Source organism: Varanus komodoensis, unplaced genomic scaffold, assembly GCF_004798865.1.
Source record: "Varanus komodoensis strain SLA01 unplaced genomic scaffold, ASM479886v1 scaffold26, whole genome shotgun sequence".
Taxonomy (NCBI): domain Eukaryota; kingdom Metazoa; phylum Chordata; class Lepidosauria; order Squamata; family Varanidae; genus Varanus; species Varanus komodoensis.
The window spans coordinates 8364805-8382973 of record NW_025335684.1 but is presented as its reverse complement, the minus strand read 5'-3'; the positions used below and the strand labels follow the sequence as shown (position 1 = coordinate 8382973).

Genomic DNA, 18169 nt, shown 5'->3' with positions numbered 1-18169 from the left:
ACTTTAAACTTGCATTCCTCTCCATTTGTCGACAGAGGCTTAAGAACACAGCCGTGTTGTTTGCTGGATTAAAAGCTGCTGACGGATGGTTTCAAGTCCATGGCTTAGAAAACATGCATCTCACATTAGATGATCTCATCAAGAAAAGCACCCTTGTGCAGTAAGTAGGCGGCCACCTCATTTCGGGAGGGCCGTGTCTGCCCCGTTCCTTCATCTTTCAATGTTTCCTTTTAGGAATGCAAGTGATGGGACAGAACATATTGAATTTACGAAGGAGGTCATTTACGATTTTGAATCTCAGCTGCGAGAGTAAGTGCCCTATTACATGTTCTTTCTCCAGTTTGCATCTTCTCAGTGATCCCATCCAGAACCCAGAAAACTGCCTTAGGCCAAATTTGGCTGCTTATCTACTTAAGCCCAGCCTTACCCAATGGGTGCTTTGAACTGTGTTTACTGAGGTGGAAGCCAGGAAAGTGAGAACCCATGGCGGGGGGGGGGGGGGGGCTGCTTTCAACTTTTTACCTCCCACATCTAAATGACCATTTGTATTGCTGTCCAGGACACTTTTTCCAAATGTCAGATGTGGCGGAGAGCGTGGTTGGCATGCAGAAGGAGCTTGGCATCAGTCCTTGGCATCACTGTGTCTTAAAATCTCATTTACCAAGTTCTGCCAACTAATTCTGGCTAAGATGCCACAGCAAGGCTGCCTGCACTCAGCCAGATGGACCCATTCAGGATACTCTTAGTATTGTCACACCGAACTATTAATTAGACCAGGGAACGCCGTGCCTTTTGAATTGCAGCTCCCACAATCCCACCAGGTTGATACATCATTTATGCGGTGTACTTCATCCTCAGCACTTGCCCTTGTTTTTCCCCCCACAGGATTATTGATATGTACGACAAAAGGATTCAGTGGTTGTTGCAGGACAGCAGAAAGGTAGTGTGCACCTTATAAAACCTGTTACAAATTTCAAACATGATGATAGAACCATTGTGTTTTCAAATTGTTCTATACACGATTCCATTTTGTTTCACTGTGTACAGAACCAATGTGTTTTCGATTCATATGTGAAGCAAGAGGTTTTACAGGCAGGGAACTGGATCGCACACCATGGCAGAATTTAGCTGCAGGGCCACTCCGGCTTGCTGTGTCATGTGAAACGGCTATCATGGGTTGTTCAAGGCAACTCTTAAATAGCCCTAAAACAAGCCCTGGGTTGTCTGACAGTTGTTTATCCCCTCAGACAATGAATGGCACTGGCTTCTCACAACATGGCAACCTATGAGCACCGCACTGCCTTTCTGTTCAAAGGGGAAGCCAGCCTTGGCTAAACCTTGCAGGGAAAGGAGCTCATGATGGCTTTAGCTTACAGAGGTGCAGTCCCAATGAAAGCAAAGTGCTTTTTCACTTCATTAACTTCTGGAACTCCTCTCTGTAGGAGATTGTCCTTGCGAGAAGTGCACATGGATTCTAGGTGAGCCGGTGGCAAACGTGAGCCACTCCTGTAGTCCTGCGGGCATCCTGGACCGCCAGGCAAGGGGCGATGGATGCTGACTCGGCATGCTGCTTGCCCACCCTCTTGCAGCCACTGGCTGGGCACTGCCAGTCTGCAGCCACTGGTTCAGTTCCTTCTCGTTTCTCCCCCTCCAGAAGTTTGGCATTATCCAAGGGAACTATGTTGGAGTTCTGATTGATGCCTCAGATGTAAGCTGTGCACCAAGATTGCATGACTTCCAAAGAGATCTTCTGGTAAATATGACTGATGCCAGAGCTGGTTCTTCACAACTGCGTTGCGGTGGTGCAGTGGGAAGTGTGTTGGACTGGAGTAACGAGAGGTTCTTCCTAGGCAGTCATGGGCAAATTCACTCCCTTTTCAAGTCTGCTAGCCCAGTATATTAAATAGCGTTCAAATGACCCGCACTCGCTTTTTAACTCATAAGTGAGCACACCAGTCCCTCACCACCTGTTTTCTGAAATTCAGCCCCGAGTGCATGCAAGAAAAGCTTTTCAACAGCCTCCAAAAGTACCATTAAGGACTTTTCCTCCTTCGCTTATTCCCTGTGCAGGGGGAGCAGGGCAAGCTTTAAAAGCCAGATAGTTGGGAGAGGGAGCTTTGGTGGCCCTCATCTGCATAAAAGTCTCACATGCTTACCTGGGAGCACAAAAGGAAGGAGGTCAGTTGTGCATCAGATGTTTAATATAACGTTGAGGTCGTTATCACTTGGCCTCTTTAATGCTTTCCAAGGGAGATACAACCTTATGAAACTTTTCTCAGAATCAGTCTTTACCGTGCCAATCTTTTTCCATTCAGTCCTTCCAATAGTCTCTTGCAAGTTAAATTCCCATATGTCAGCCTTCCCCAACCTCGTGCCTTCCAGACATGTTTGGCCTCCAACACCCAGAATCCCCAGACAACGGCTCTGCTGGGTGGGACTTCTGGGAGCAGCAGTCCACATGCCTCTGAAGGCTGGGGAAGGCTGCCATATGTTATTCTATAGGGTGTTTAAAAATGTGTTACACAAATAATTGCCAGATTTTGCTTCTGCCCTGAGAACAGAAAAGTGTGGGGTGGATTGGATTTTGAAGAGGGGTGAAGCTTTACATTCCCGCTGCAAGTGGGCATGAGCTTCTCTCGTTGCATCGCTTTCATTTTTCACCGCTTCTCATGCATTTGGGGATTCCAGTCTTTCCGCTGGTCTGCTTATCTGTTCACATCACAATTTTCACACGATCAGACAGAAGACAACTTTTTTTTTTAGACCATAACTTTCTGTTCGGTGACAAAAACAAGCGTGTGTTTGTTTTGTTCTTAAGTTGTTAATAGATAAGCAGCTGTGTTATATGAAGAAATTATATTTCCTTTCATTTGGGACAGAAGTTTCAGCTCTTTGGGAGAGGCCACAAGTGATCAGTGAGAATGTGTAAGTATATGGCTTAACTCCTAGATTTCTTCCTAGCTGAACTAGGCGCCCCTTCTTGCTTTTTAGGAATTGCGTGTTATTGTGCTTGTACTAATTATGCTGAAGGCCACCCTAAAAGGGGGCATTTATTAGGCAGCTTATAAAGAAATCCATAATGGGCTGGATCCAGACTTCTGAATCTTCAGCTGTTCCAGAGTGCAGTGGCCTTGCTGTTTACTGGAGCTGGTGACTAGAAATATGTGGCCCCTCTTTCATACTATATGCATTGGCCTTTTCTGGGGCAGGCCTTGAGTATCTCCACCCCTGACACCCAATCCTTGACGGTCTTTAAGTCGACAGTGAGAGCATTCTTACTCCACCTAGCTTTGAATAGGTTTGAAAATGCAGCTTTCAACTCTGCAGGCCTGTGATCGTAATGTATGAGTGCTTTTAGCTTCATGGTTGGTCATTCATAGAAAGTGCTGTCAGGGGGTGGGGCGTTTGGTTCATGAAGCAGGGGAAGAAAGCTCCCATCCTGGCTGCAGAAGCCTTCCCAGCTGCATCGCCAGACGTTGACGGCCATGCTAGCATGTGTGTTTTCTGTTACAGCTGTTTGGCTCGCTTCTAAGTGACATGTCTCAGGAGTGGAAAAAGTGCTCACGGAGATTCCACTGCGGGCACAGTCAAAAGAATGCTTACAGTGTATTCAGACATACAGGAAATACACGTGGCATGTAGACAGTCCTCAAAAGGGACTACCCACATGGAGTCTGGGCAAGAAGCTTTTATCACCTATCATTTACATACACAACTTGGAGGGGGGGGGGTGGGAGCAGGTCCGCAACACGCTATGAGACCAACACAGAAGGGTTGGATGGGAATTCTGACAACGCAATACAGAACAAAGCTTCAGGACAGGCGAACTGTTTGCATCTCTGAGAGTGTGCCTCCAAAGGACAAGCAAACATGAGCCTCTCTAAGGTGTATGTGGGGAGCAAGACTTGCAGCAAGGGCGCCTGAGCAGATCAGGAGTCCCACCTGAAGCTTAAAGCTGCTCGTACAGTGCCTGGCTTTTGGCAGCCCTATTACGGCAAAGCTTTTTCTCGCTTTGTCCTTACACATGCAATAGATTACACTTTCGTATATATTTTTCCTTCTAGTTTGCAAGAACTGAGGCTGTGGGTGCAGGAACTGAAACCCAGTGGAGGCTGCAATTTGCTGAAAGCTTTGAAGAAGGTCCTTGTTGTAAAAGAACTGGATTCACTGGTGATTATTGTAGGAAGCTGGTAGGTCACCTGCCTGAACTGATGGCAGACGCTGGTTTTGGCTGTTAAGGGCACCATCCTGCACATATATAGACAGAAGAAAAGGCCTGCAAGTCCAAATATGCTGGCCTTGGAGTGCTGGGAGGTGAAGGTTTTGTCTCTGTCCAAATAGGTATAGGATTGCACAGTGTGTCCCGAAAGAAGAAAATGCCAGCATCTTGCTCTGGGTTTGGTCATTCCCAAGATTATTTAGCAATCTCATGTTATGCTGCTCAGGGTGGCAAATGTAAGAAAACGCAGGCACAGAGTCACAGGCCCAGGACTAAATCTGGGTCTTTAGGAATCCCAGACTGGCCCTCCAAGACTCCCTAGAAATCCATACCCCAGGCTCTGATCACTCCCACCAACCCGCCATCATCAGATGGTTTCGGTTTTTGTGCACTTTTCCTGGAAAGCGGCCGCCATGAGCTTCCCCTAAACAGACAGTGGCCCTCAGGAGGAAAGGGCTTCAACAGCCCTGAAATAAACAATCTGGCTGTGAGCATCTTGATCCATGAATGTAATCAATCTTGATTTGGATTTGTGTTGGAAGAAGGCTCCTAGGGAGAAATTGATCATCACATTAAGAACACTCACCTGCACTAAAGACTTTGTAAGTGTTTTTGATTAGATTGATCAAGCCTTGAATGGATTCCCCCATTTGGTTGTTCCAAGCATTTGCTCTTTTTTCTGTTCTCCTCCTGAATTTCTGGCTAAGTGGCCATATTTCAATCAGATGGGCATTCCACTCTTGGCTTCACTTAGAACCAGACTCCTCTGTCTCCTTATCTCCTTGTTTATTGAGGGAGCCAAGGTTCCATTTGGAGGCCAGGAAGCACTTCCTGCCAGTCAGGACCCCGAGGGTGTGCAATGGGCTTCCACGGGAGGTCGTTGAGGCCCCCTCGGTGCAGGTGTTCAAGGACAGGCTGGACGTGCACATGGTGGGCATGTCGTGAGCGGAGCCGGCTGGTGCCAGAGGTCAGACCAGGTGGCCTGGGAGGCCCCTTCTGACTCGCTCTGTTTCTATGTTTCTATGTCTTCCCTTTCCTTATGCAATATTGATGTGTTGCTTTTACTTTTTTCTCCCTGCACCCTTTTTTCACCCCAAACCAGCCCGGATCAGGCTTCAGGAATCTTGTCTGATTATATCCAACAATGTACAGCAGGGAGAAAGCTCCTGATCCATACTGTTACGTATGATTGCAGCAGTCACGTGCCTCCTGTAAGTTTCCAAAGAGGGGAGATGGCGCATTGGCAACACACACATTTTGCAGGCAGGGGTCCACAAGTTCTTCACCCCTTTTGCCTGCAGCTAAAAAGGATTGGGTAGCAGATTCTGGGCTGATGTGCGTGACCAAACAAGCCACTGGCTACGTTTAGTCAGTACAGTGACCCGCACTCAGGGGTTGAGTATGCGTGGTTTAAACCATGGATGGTGATGGTGTGGTTAATAATAATAATAATAATAATAATAATAATAATAATAATTACAATAATAATTCTGAATTTTATTACCATACTTCCCAATAGCCAAAACTCTCTGGGTGGTGTACAGTTAATAAAACCCAATATAAAATATAGATATTGATAAAGGTGTCATATAAGATTTACCGCTCTTGGTTTCCTAAAGGTATCTGCGTCTTGTCTTTGCTCTTGATTTATGGCGTCCTGGTCATGAATGTTTAAACACTTGCTCTTGATTAGAACCAAGGACAACCAGGTTCTCATGAACCAACAAGTCACAGCAACTTTGATCTAAGCATGCACGGGACAATGTGCAAATGGATTCCACCACCCCATTTATTCATTAATTTACTTACATGTTTTTCTTTTTGCAAATGTGACATCTCTGGAAGTTGTTCTGTGCTCATTAATTTTCCTTGCCGCAATTCACACAGGCTGTTCTCAAGAGCTTGGCTGAAGAGGTGGGAGGCCGTTACCACTGCTATTCAACAAAGAGTGAGGTACAGCATGCCTTGTTGTTCACAGGGTTCCTATAAAAGTCTTATTTGTGTGGCTGGCAAATGGGTAGAAAGTTTGCCCATGAGCTTAAAACCTGCCGTCTGGTTCATGGGTCATCCTGAATGTTTGCATGGCTTTGAAAGTCTGAAAGTGGGACGTTTAAGGACTTCCATCTTCATGACAAGAACATAAGAGAATCCATGCTGTATCTGGTCCATCCAGTCTGTCACTCTGTTCACACAGTGGCAAACTGCTGGCCGTCATGATTTCCTGGGCCAGTGGATTCCATCATTTAATTCCGCAGGATGTGAAGAAATCCTTCCTTTGATCTGCCCGGTACCTCCCGTCTACCTTGCCCTGTATATTTCCGTCTCAAAGCAAGGAGATTCAAAGTGTATGGGAAACGTATTAATGTCACATCTGTCCTACCTGGAATCTAGGTAGGGAATCCTAAATATAGGGAATCTGGTACACCTTTACACCCTAATCACATTGGCTATCTCATATGCTTGGTGGCCTTGTGTAGATGGTCCAGGAGGGCTTGTCTTTATGGTACCAGCTCACAGATTCTCAGCCTAAACTACCTCACAGGGTTGTTCTGAGGATAAAATGGAGAGGAGGGTTTAGGTGGGCCTCCTTGGATTCCTTGCAAGTAAGAATGTGGGATAGAAACATAATAAATAAAATAGGTTAGATATGCATCTGCTTGGATATTTATTGTAAGCTGCCCAGAGAGCCCTTGGGCTATAGGGCAGCATAGAAATATAATAAATAAATACGACTTCTTAATCTGTTTGCGGTGGTGATACACCATCAGAATTGTGACAGCAACGATATTCAGTTGGTCCTTCTGGAACGCCAGAAAGCCACCAGTTTGCTCAACATCGTGAATGAAATCGCCCAGGGCAAGATGGATGACTTACTTTTCAATTTAATAAGAGAGGCAAGTATCCAATTCATTTAATTCTTGGATTTTATATTTTAAAGAGGCTACAGAATAACTGAAGTATATCTTTGAATCCTAGCTATTGATTCCTTGAGAACGTTGGCAAGAACAAAGTGTTTGTGGTGTGTAGCAGTTAGTGTTTAATGCCCTCATGACCTGGGTTCAAATCCCACTCAGGCACAATGCTTACTCACTAAGCTTCAGCCCATCACCGTCTCTCAGTTCAACCTACCTCATGGGATTGTTCTGAGGAAAAAATAGCAGCGGGGCAGGTCTATGAGGGAACCACAGGATAAAAAACATAATAAGATGAATAGGCTGGAAGGAAAACACCTGTGTGTGTGTGCGCACACTGAGTTTAAAGTCCTGTTAGCATTCCCATCAGCTGAATACTTGAAGGAGACCAAAAAATTCCAGTTTTTAGAGATGCAGTTGTAAATATTTCTCTTTAGGGTTCCATGGAGTGTTTGACACTTCCTGCAGAAAGCTGCATACTAAAACCTCCGAAGCATGAAAGTCTTCTTGCCATACAGATGCCCGGCCTTTTGGCAAAGACCTCAGCCGAGTGGCTCAGAACAAATGGGCTGAAAGGTAAAGCCATCCCAGAGGAACCGAGCCAAACCCCTGCTCGACCCAATCAAGTACATCAGGCTTCCTGCATCCTGGTGTGTCCAGACAGGCCTTATGTTGGAGTTCCTCCAACACGGGGGCCAAAGGATGTTGTAGTCCAACTGATCTGCAGGACACCAGGCTGGGGGAAGGATGACATAGGTCAGTGGTCACTTATTCTCCACTTTTGTTCACTGCAGCCAAGAAATTGAGCCTTTACCAAGTGTTGGCACCAAATGCCTTTTCCCCTGTGGAGGAATTTGTGCCTGTCCTTCAGAAAACGGTATCATCCACTTTGCATGAGGTAAGTGACTAAGACTAGTTCAAGGACTGTAGAGTTAGAAGGTGTCTGGTGAAATGATCCTGCTTCCCCCAGTGGGGCCAGTGAAGGGACCTTAGCTTTTGGACAGCAGAGAAACATGGCTATGAAGAGGAATCGTCATGGAGGCAGCGCCAGAGTCCATAAAGCACCTGGGTCAGTTCCAAGGCAACAAGTCACAAGCCAGGCACAGCAGGGAAATGGTTTAGGCAAAAAAGCAGTGAAATCCAAGCTAAAGTTACCGGTGTGGCGTAGTGGTTAAGAGCAGGGGACTGGGACTCAGATGATCTGGGTTCTAGTCCCCACTCAGCCATGGAGCCAACTGGGTGACTTTGGGCCAGCCACAGACTCTCAGCCCAACCTACCTCACAGGGTTGTTGTGGGGATAAGATAGAGGAGGAGATGTAAGCTGCCTTGAGCCCTTTGTAGGAAAAAGGCAGGATATAAATCGAAAAATAAATAAAAATAAATAAAAAAAAAGGAATCTAGGCTGGAGATAGTCAAATATAGGCACAGAGTGTGTCCAGACAGTACAACAACCCATCCTCAAGGGTTGACCATGGGTTGTTGTTGAAACATGACTTATTGTCTTGGCTGAAGCCATGACACTAACCAGGTTGTGGCTTCTGACACATCCATGAGGAAAATCCATGGTTTGTTCTTTGGTTCTGAATGATGGGTGACCTACCATGGTTTCTTATCTCAGCTGGTTCAGAGAATACAAGAGCCCATGTTTCAGCAACAGTCCACACCATCATTGCTTCCAGCAGCTCCCACAAGCTTCTCCTGAGCTTTTTCTCTGGAACTGCCAGAGTTCCATCCAAGTCTCCACCTCATGGGGAAGGCCCTCTGCTCATGAGCATTATGCCTGAATAGCTCTCTCTGCAGCTTGGCCCTTCATCAAGGTTGACTGGTGCTTCCTGGGAATTGGAGGCACTCAGCTTCCTCCTTTTGGGCAGATGCTTTCACTTCCTGAGGAGTTGGGGCCTCATTGGTCTTCTCCAAGGACTCTGGACCTTCCTGTGCTCTGGCAGGACCTTGGCGTCTTCTTCGTTGGGGACTCAAACTCTTCCTCCTTGGAGGAATCTTCCAGTGGGGCCACTGCACCCGGACCCCTGCCAGAAGAACAGAGCTAGAAATTCCTCCACCAATGGCTGCCCAGCTTCTGCTTGAAGGGCTCTAGTGAGGGACACCCCCACCCCACTCCTTCCTTGTTCCATTGCCAAACTGCTCTTCCTCTTAAGCACGCCCGTGCCGAAAGATCTGGGGATAAGTCCTGCAGGACACACAGCAAAGCATGCACTTGCAAAGTTGTCTCCCTCTGCACATATTCTAAAGTTTCTCTCCGTGCGAATGTAAAGGACTGTTTTCTAAGGATACCAGTATTTGTAAAAAAGGAATTTATGGACAGGGGAGAGGAGGGAGTTGGTTTAGGTAGAAAAATTCCAAAGCGGGGAAAGCCTGCTCATGCAGGGAGACCAGTAGCAGCAAAGATCACAAGGCCGTGTGCCTGCCTTTCAGCAAGTGCTCACGGGAACCGAGCAGTGGGGCTGATGGCTGCCCAAAGAGCAGGCCTTCAGCACCGGTGGGACACTTCTTAGCTCTACGTCTGCCATCAAGCGTTCTCCTCTCCCACAACACAAAAACACTCTGCTCCTTCCTTCAACATCCTGCCAGCAGGAAGAGCCACCCTCTGTTTTCTGGATGAAAGCTCCTGTCCAAATGAGGATCTTATAAAATATTCTCCTACCCTTCTAGAATGATGGGATTAATGTTGCATGTTCCTCTTCATTTCAGAAAGCCATGATGCAGTTTGAGTGGCACGACGGGACTGTTAAAAATGTTCACGTCGATCCGCCAATACTGTATGACTACCAGGTGAGCGAGAGACTTGTGGACCGGCCTGAGATCAGAGTAAATTCCATTCTTAATGAATTCAGGCCACGCTTTATTTTGCACTGCTCCTGAGCAGCAGAGGATGGACAGGCCAATAAATTGAGCAGCTTGCTGGTGCAATGTCACCAAGGCAGGGCAACACTTTCATGAGAGCAAGAGAAAATAGGGCAGTAAATGTTACTGCGAGCCAGAGGCTGTGCATAGATCACAGAGAGACAGGCAGGCAGGCGTCAATGTCCAAGAGGACCTTATGAAATTTACCCGTTTTTGATTCTGCTGCCTGCTGCTTCAGCTGCCTTTTCTGCTTCCACTGTCTGGAAGCAGCGCCCTCTGCACAAGTTGTGAAATCAGTGTCTTCCGTCTGGCTCATAGTCTCTCCTGCTGAACATCTGAGGTCAGAGCTCTGTTCCGACTTGGATCTGGAAATCCAGAAAATCCTATGGCCCCTGAGATGCTCTTTAGGGCCATAATGTTGCTCTGAGAGCGTAAGAACTCAAGAACATAAGGAAAGCTTGATAACCCAAAGGTCCATCTAGTCCAGCACTCTGTGCACACAGCTGGATCCCCCAGCAGGACGGGTGCCAGACCTCCTCCCACCCAGCTCCTCAGCAACTGGTGTGTGCAGGCAGGTGACCAGGGCAAGGAGGGAGCACATGGCCAGCAAGGCTAGTAGCCACGGATCGCCTCCTCCCACGTGGATCTGTCCAGTCCCCTTTCAAAGTCCTCCAGATTGGTGTCCATCACCACTTCCCGTGGCAGCAAATTCCGCAGTGTAACTATATACGTTGTATTTATTTATTTATTTGCCCTAGTTGCTCGGAGGGAAGAAAGCATATCCTTTTATGTGTCCAAAACCTCCCACCAATCAGCTTCATGGGATGCCCCTGAGTTCAAGTGTTACAGGAAAGCTTTTCCCCCTCCACCTCCTCCACACGGTGCATCATTTTAAACCCTCTCTCATGCCTGCCCTTCCTCTCCATTTTTCTACGCTGAGCAGTTCCAGGGGTCCTAGCCCCTCTTCCCAGGGGAACCCCCTGATAATTTCGTTGCCCTTCTCTGGACTCTTCCCAGCTGACATCTGGGGAGTCCTGCATTTTGGCCCCACCCCTTTTGCCTTGGATTCAAGGGCAGAAGTGCCCCATCTCACCTCTAGCCCCCAGGAGTTTCTCTGAAATGGCTCCTGGGCTCACTGTGCTTCTCCAGCCCTGATGCAGCCATTAACTTGCGGCACCGGCCGGGTCACACTCTGTCTGCAGAAGCGGCTCGGCAAGATGATGAGGATGTACGAGAGACGCGTCGACTGGCTCTCCAGGGCTAGTAGAAGAATGTGGGGCACAGTTTGTGAGAAAAGGTAGCCGTCTTTCGCATCTGGGCATCCCGTTCTACAAAGCGATGTCCTGATTTCCCCTTCTCAGGTCTGTTTGATGGAGTTCTGGTTTGAAAAATGATCTGTTTTGCTTACAAAAAACAAAGCGACCATATACAGCAAACAGCACACGACACACTGCATCTGATAAATGAGGGTAAAAACAAGGATAAAACCAATTAACTGTTAAAATATTGGGAAAATAAAATAAAATAAAAGATTATGGGCATCCTGTGCAGCGAGGGGGAAAGCAAAAGCAGTTAGATATCCCACGACTGGCATAAATAATTATTAAAGTAAGTTAAACAGATTAAAATAATTATAATAATAATTAAACTCTATTAACATTAAAATATTGGTTAAATAAAAAGGTCTTGACCTGGCGCCAAAAAGCATATAATGATGGCATCAGGCGGACCTCCCTAGGGAGCGCATTCCATAACCGGGGCGCCACCACAGAGAAGGCCCTCCTCCGAGTATTCTGTCTCCTGATCTCCTTCATGGAGGGTTCCCGGAGCAGGGCCTCTGCTGCAGATGGCATGTAGGGAAAAGGACGTTCCTTTAGGTATCCTAAGGGAAATTGAAAAACAGAAGCAGGAACAGTGTGTGGAGAGTTTCCTCTTCATAGTGAGCTCTCTAGGGATCCTGTTTGGATAGAGGATGGGATATAGAGCCACACTGGAGAGCCAGTGTGGTGTAGTGGTTAAGAGCATGCGACTGGGACTCAGACGATCTGGGTTCGAGTCCCCGCTCAGCCATGGAGCCAACTGGGTGACTTTGGGCCAGTCACAGACTCTCAGCCCAACCTACCTCACAGGGTTGTTGTTGTGAGGATAAGATGGAGGAGAGATGATGTAAGCTGCCTTGAGCCCTTTGTAGGAAAAAGGCAGGATATAAATAGAAAAAAAATAATAAAAGTTTTAAATAAATACATAAAATTGTTGGAGGCCCCCGGGGGTGCTTTGTTGGAGACCACTGTCCAAGGCACAAAACCAGCAACATGATAACAGAGAACGTGTTTCTCTGATGGTCGCTTCTCTTCCACAGGGTGGTTTTCCTTGTGGATGTCTCCAGAGCAAATGCCATGTACATCATCCATATCCAACATTCTCTGCGACTTTTACTGGAGGAGCAGATGTCCAACAAGGATTTCTTTAATATCATCGCGTAAGTCATATTCGTGCAGTCGTTGCAACATTTTATGGGGGTAGGTCTATGGGTGATCACCAGCCATCCTTACTAAAAGGACCTTCCCCCTAAACAGGCGGGGCGGTGTAGCAGTTCCAATGTTGAACTGGGGCTCAGGAGATCCCAAGAAGCTCATTAAATGACTTTGGGCCACTCTCTGACTTGCCTACCTCACAGGCTTGTTGTGAGGATTAAACGGATTGGAGAAGGCTCACGTAAGCTGCCTCGGGTTCCTTGCAAGAGGGAAAACAGCAGATTGGAAATGTAATATTAACTCCAGAAGCTGTCTGTCTTCTCTGAACGCAAGCAGCTAATGGGAGCGTGAGGCAAGCGGAGGCTTTGCGTTGCTTGGAAGCGTCTGACAAGACACTCCACCAAAGACATCTGAGCAAGCTTAGCTCTCCTGGGAGAAATGCAGAGGCTCTGTTATGAATCCGTAGCTGGCTAAAGTAGGGAGTGGGTTGTTTGGGTACATCTCCCCATCACACCCAGTTCAGGCTTTGGGCAAAGCTCTCCCCTTTGTGCAGCAGTGACTAACTTTGAGAGGTTTGGGTCCTCAAAAAAAAGTGAAGCGAATTTTTGCTTCCCGGATGCCCCCGCATGCTCGTTATGGGTCTCAAAAATAAATGTAAAAGAAATGTTTGAATGGCACCTGCAAAGCGTTCAGCAGGCCAAAATTAGCTTCGAAAGAAGATCTTTTTAACCCTTTGGGGCTCTGGTGTCCCTGGGGATCCACTTTATGCTTCCTTTCAACAAAAAAAAATTATTTGGAGAGCAGCAGGGTGTGCCTCCAGGCCTTGAGTTGCTCCCCTCCATGTTTCGGTTATCAAATAATAGCAAGGTTGGAAGGCGCCAAGAAGGCCCTCGGGTCCCATCCCCTGCTCTTGCAGGTCACCAGTCTAGACCAGCCCACATGTTTCCCCTGCTCTCGTGGAGGGATGCATGAATGGAATGCGCTAGTGCACATGGGGTGATGTATTAAGCCAGAATACCGGGCTTGAAGGGATGTGCGAGGCCAGTATTTGACGAAGACGACAACGATGGTGATTTTGCATTCTTTGTAGCTTTGGAAGTAACGTGAAGACTTGGCAGCCTGAATTGGTTCCTGCCAGCCCAGAAAATTTACAGAACGCCTGGAGGTATGCAGTACTTTCCACTCGGTAAATAAAACCTCATGGGCAAAAACCTGGATGAGCAATTTCTGTTCTCTCGCACTCCGATCGGAACACCATCAGATGTTACCTGACTGCAGGCCACCCGCAAGCACAAATGAGCCGAACTGGCTGTCCTTTTGCACAGCTGGTGTCGAACTGGCAAAAGGAATTGCTTGGGGCAGGTGTGCCGTCTGATTTCACATCTGGGCTCTGCGTGACTCTGCCAGGCCAGCCCACGCCAGCCCGCCTCAAGACGCGTGGCTCACTCGTTCTTCCTGTTTGCTGCCCTCAGACTACCCCCAAACAGCAAGGATCTCAGATCTGAATCACGGCATGTTTGAATGGGAGGAGCTGAAGCTCAGCGGCTTTGCCTGCAGCAGGTCCGAGGTGGCTGGGACCACGCCAGCCACCAATTGCCAAGGAGCTCGGGCAGGAGGAGGTCTTGCAGCCACCCTGCCTGAGGGATCCCGTGGGCAGTCAGTCAGTCTACCACTGTGTGTACGGAGCGCTGGACTGGATGGCACATTGGTCAGATCCAGTGGGGCTTTTCTTAAGTTCCTACATTCAGGTTTAATCCATGGCATTGGAAGAATTCCTGCCACATCCCAGAGAGCTGCTGCAAGTCCACGGCAATCTTACTGGAGCAAGTCAGGGATGGCCAACATTTTGGACATAGCTGGGAAATCTGAGCAAGGCAAAGGGAGTGCAGCAAGGCTAGGAGGAGGGAGAAAGAAGGTTCTCTTAACCTTTTCCAGGATTTTCATGGAGCTTTTTTTTCCTGGAGGCAGGTGGGGACTACCTGTTAGGTAGGTTAGGATTGCCGTGCTCTAGTCCGGCTCAATATGAGGCAACGCCCTGGGTTCTTAGTGCTGGTGACACATGGGTATTTGAATCAGTATTAAAACTGTTTTTCCAGATGGATTCTGACCCTGCAGTGTGAGGGCACGAGGAACGTTATGAACGTGCTCCGAAGAGCCGTGGAGGTGGACTTGAAAGAGAAAGACAAGCACGAATCCCAGAGTCTTTACTTATTCACCACGGGCATCCCTGACCAAGAGACGGTGAATATGACTCTGACACCAGCTCCTGGAGATACCCAGCACTTTGGAGAACTATTTGTCGCACATGTTCAGAACTGTCACATCCGGGGGTCCCCAGCCTTCTTGGGTTGTTGGGCATATCTGGAATTCTGAGACTCTCGCCTTCCCTTCCAGCACACCATCTGTTCATACATGCTCGAGGTCTGCGGAGGTTGCGACTTGCAGCTGCATGTTTGCCTGTTCAGTGTCAGCGCTGTCGACCCGGGTGACAACGTCCTGCCCCGCTACGCGAATCTAAATGAAACGGCGGCCACTCTCAAAGACATTGCCCAGGCCGCCACAGGCCGGTTTCATTGGTTTGGAGAAACAGGTGCGATTTTGCTCTTGTTTTTGTAGCTCATTAAGACACTCCCAGGCACCAGCCCCTAAGCATGAATTGCACATGTGGCCTCAAACTTTTCCAGAACCAGAGCTCAACTTTGGGGTCTGTTCTTGCTTTAAAAAAAAAGAAGCAGCAGCAAACAAACCGCATGCATTTCAGGGTTTTTCATGTTTCCATCCTCATTCAGCTTTGTTAAGACTTACAGTTCAGACATCCTCTTCATGAAGGTTCTGTTTATGGAGCTTTTGCAAGAATCAGATTGGCTCCTTTACAAGGGTTTTTCTTTCTCTGGCTTTCTATATTTTCCTTTTTGCAACCACAAGATGGCAGTGTGGTTTTGTAGAACTGTGGAAATACACAAGCTTCTCCTAGTGAGATTTCTAAGTAACACCAGAAAATCCTTGATATAAAACAGAGGGAGGGAGGGAGGGAGGGAGGGTGACAAGATTAGGTAGAGTCCCTGGAAGACAATGAACTTGTATAAAGCACTGTGCATGAGGAATCACAAGGGCACAATAAACGCTGAAATCCTTTCGACGTGCCTCACGGAAGATTTTCCTAAATCTTCCTTCCTTGCCCAGGAATTTGTGAAGCTGCGCTTCTACTCAGCCAGACCCCACCTCAGCGCTCTCTCTCAGCACACAGGGTGCTTGTGGTCTTCAGCCATTGTCAGACTCCAGATGCCCATCAGCCCCAGCCAGAATGGCCAGGGTTCAGAGAGGAGTGGCGTTGTATTGCTGCACCTGAGGGCCAGTGACTCAGACCCTTCGGTCACAGGGTCCCTCGAATGGCCACCCAGCAAGTAGCAGGAGGAGCAGGAGGCATCGTATTAATAGGAGAGGTTCCAAAGCCAACCAGTGGGTCTGCACATAGCCTCCCGCTTTGTTTGTCAAGAGGTTTTGAATTGCTGCACAGGTTTCAGCGCTCACCTCGGCTTTTCTCTGTTCTGGCTAGGCATTTATGAAAGCGATGATATCAGCCTTATCTTCTCTGAAATGGAAAAAGCAGTCAACTATTCTCAAAAGGTAGACACCCGAAACTTCTCTTTCTCCCTAAAGTTTTTGCCCAGCCCAACAGCACATCTGCAGACATTAGCCATTTCTTCAAACCTTTGGTGGTGGTCATTCCCACAAAAGGGATGGGCGCATTTTCAAATTGACCATGGATGTGCGCTAGGGCACCTTGTATTTATGTGTTTATCACTTGAATCCCCCACACTTCTTTCCCATCTGTGGGATGTTCTTACAATGGCAGAGATCCATTCACAAGGTGTACTTCTGTCTCATACTCCTAAGTGTTGGGGGTATAACAGTAAGCTTTTTTCCCTTTCTGTTTTCACTCAGGCTGAGGGCGATCTCTTAGCCATTTGCTTCAGGGTTCAGCCCTGAGAGGAACTGATGAGGGTGCTGCTAAAATCTTCTGTGGAGTTTGCTAAGCATGAGTGTGTGTGTGTGTTGTTTTCAGTGTGCTTTGCTGGTGGAATCCTTAAAGCAACGATCAGGTGGTCAGTTGAGTAACCAGCTGAATCCCGAAGAAAACATCGCAATGTTAGAGAAGCCGAAGAGGAGCAGACCGCAAAAGATACAGTCACCAAAACCGACGGCCCTCACTCTTGCCAGGATGGTATGCCTCGATTGAGCATCAGTAGAGCAATCTTGATCCACGCCAGCACCATCAAGCATCTATACTTCCTGGCTCTCCCCAAAGTCTGTCTATCCATCCTAGTGCTTGAGCCTAAAGAGCATTCCCTTTTCCTTCCACATCTTTATAATACGACTTAATGTCACACGTCATCCCTCAGGGACAAATCAATTTCAGGCGACATACAGGTGACATACAGGTATGTGAGGGGATGTCACACAGAGGTGGGTAGAGACCTGTTCTCCCCTGCAGAGGAAGGCAGGACGCGCTCCAATGGAGCAAAGCTCAGGGAACCCAGGTTCCATTTGGATGCCAGGAAGCACTTCCTGCCAGTCAGGACCCCGAGGGTATGGAATGGGCTTCCACAAGAGGTCGTTGAGGCCCCTTCAGTGCGGGTGTTCAAGGACAGGCTGGACGTGCACATGGTGGGCATGTCGTGAGCGGAGCCGGCTGGTCAGACTAGATGGCCCGGGAGGCCCCTTCTGTCTCGCTCTGTTTCTGTGTTTCTAATTTTGGGGGTGAGGGGGGTGAGGCTCTCTGGCCTGCTACTTGTTTGGCCAAGCCCTTGATCAGGCTCTGTGACTGGTGGAATTTGCTGCTATGATAATGGTGAAAGCCACTTTTCTGGCTCTCTCACAATACGCACGGAGGAGATGGAGGGTGGTGGGTGGTGCTGTTACGAAGAGATGCTGTGGAGAAGCCAAGCACAAAAGTTGACCCCCAAGGGACCCCCTTTTTGCTGTCAGGAAATGTTAGCAATGGCTGTGGGAGGTGGGAGGTACCATCAAGCCTAACAGCGTGGCATATCCCTCTTACAAAAGTCCCCTTCTGAAAAAAAAATTACTCCCTTTCTTACCTGCGTCTCATTCTGCCAAGCCCTTGATCAAGAATCAGCAACTTACAAACCAAAGCATCGGGAGGACCACGACTCCCCTCATCCCTCAGCATTGGCTCTGTTGGCAAGGGCTGATGGGAGTTGTAGGCCAAAGCTTCAGTGAAAGACCATCAAGATGATCTCCTTTGCACTTGAATGAGACCTGCATTCACTCTTACACTGTAACTGTTTGATGCTGGAATGGGAAGACCTGGGCTCAAACCCTTGTCATCCACGTAAGTCGCTGTGTGTCCCTGAGCTGGACACCAGCTCCCAGCCTAACACCCCCCCCCCCCACAGGTGCATCACAGGGATAAAACTGGATGGTGGAACCGTGTGCGTTGTGTGGGCAGAAGGAAGATCTTCAGATGTTTTGGACTTAATTCCCAGCATTGCAGACCAGTGGCCATGCTGGCAAGAGCTGCTGGAAGTTGAAGTCCCAAACATCTGGAGATCTTTCTGCCCACCCCTGATGTACACTGTCCTGAGCTTCATGTAGAAAGGACGCTATTCAAAACCATAAAATACAGTATATGTGATTATTGTGATTTATGCACTGACAATGCAGACCTGTGTTTGTCTTT

The 18169-nt window shown here is 47.9% G+C and overlaps 1 protein-coding gene across 1 annotated transcript in view; it reads left to right on the top strand.

The window, feature by feature from the left end:
- Positions 1–18169, top strand: part of VWA3A (von Willebrand factor A domain containing 3A) — a 33854-nt gene that overhangs the window by 2617 nt on the left and 13068 nt on the right. The window contains exons 3-21 of the mRNA XM_044433666.1: positions 36–160; positions 235–309; positions 886–943; positions 1658–1753; positions 2819–2925; positions 4065–4190; positions 5322–5430; positions 6107–6172; positions 6988–7113; positions 7569–7707; positions 7926–8029; positions 9842–9922; positions 11197–11291; positions 12354–12473; positions 13559–13633; positions 14565–14709; positions 14863–15058; positions 16025–16095; positions 16535–16693. Coding sequence (XP_044289601.1) covers positions 36–160; positions 235–309; positions 886–943; positions 1658–1753; positions 2819–2925; positions 4065–4190; positions 5322–5430; positions 6107–6172; positions 6988–7113; positions 7569–7707; positions 7926–8029; positions 9842–9922; positions 11197–11291; positions 12354–12473; positions 13559–13633; positions 14565–14709; positions 14863–15058; positions 16025–16095; positions 16535–16693 — 2073 coding nt within the window. The remainder of the gene's footprint in view (positions 1–35; positions 161–234; positions 310–885; positions 944–1657; positions 1754–2818; positions 2926–4064; positions 4191–5321; positions 5431–6106; positions 6173–6987; positions 7114–7568; positions 7708–7925; positions 8030–9841; positions 9923–11196; positions 11292–12353; positions 12474–13558; positions 13634–14564; positions 14710–14862; positions 15059–16024; positions 16096–16534; positions 16694–18169) is intronic.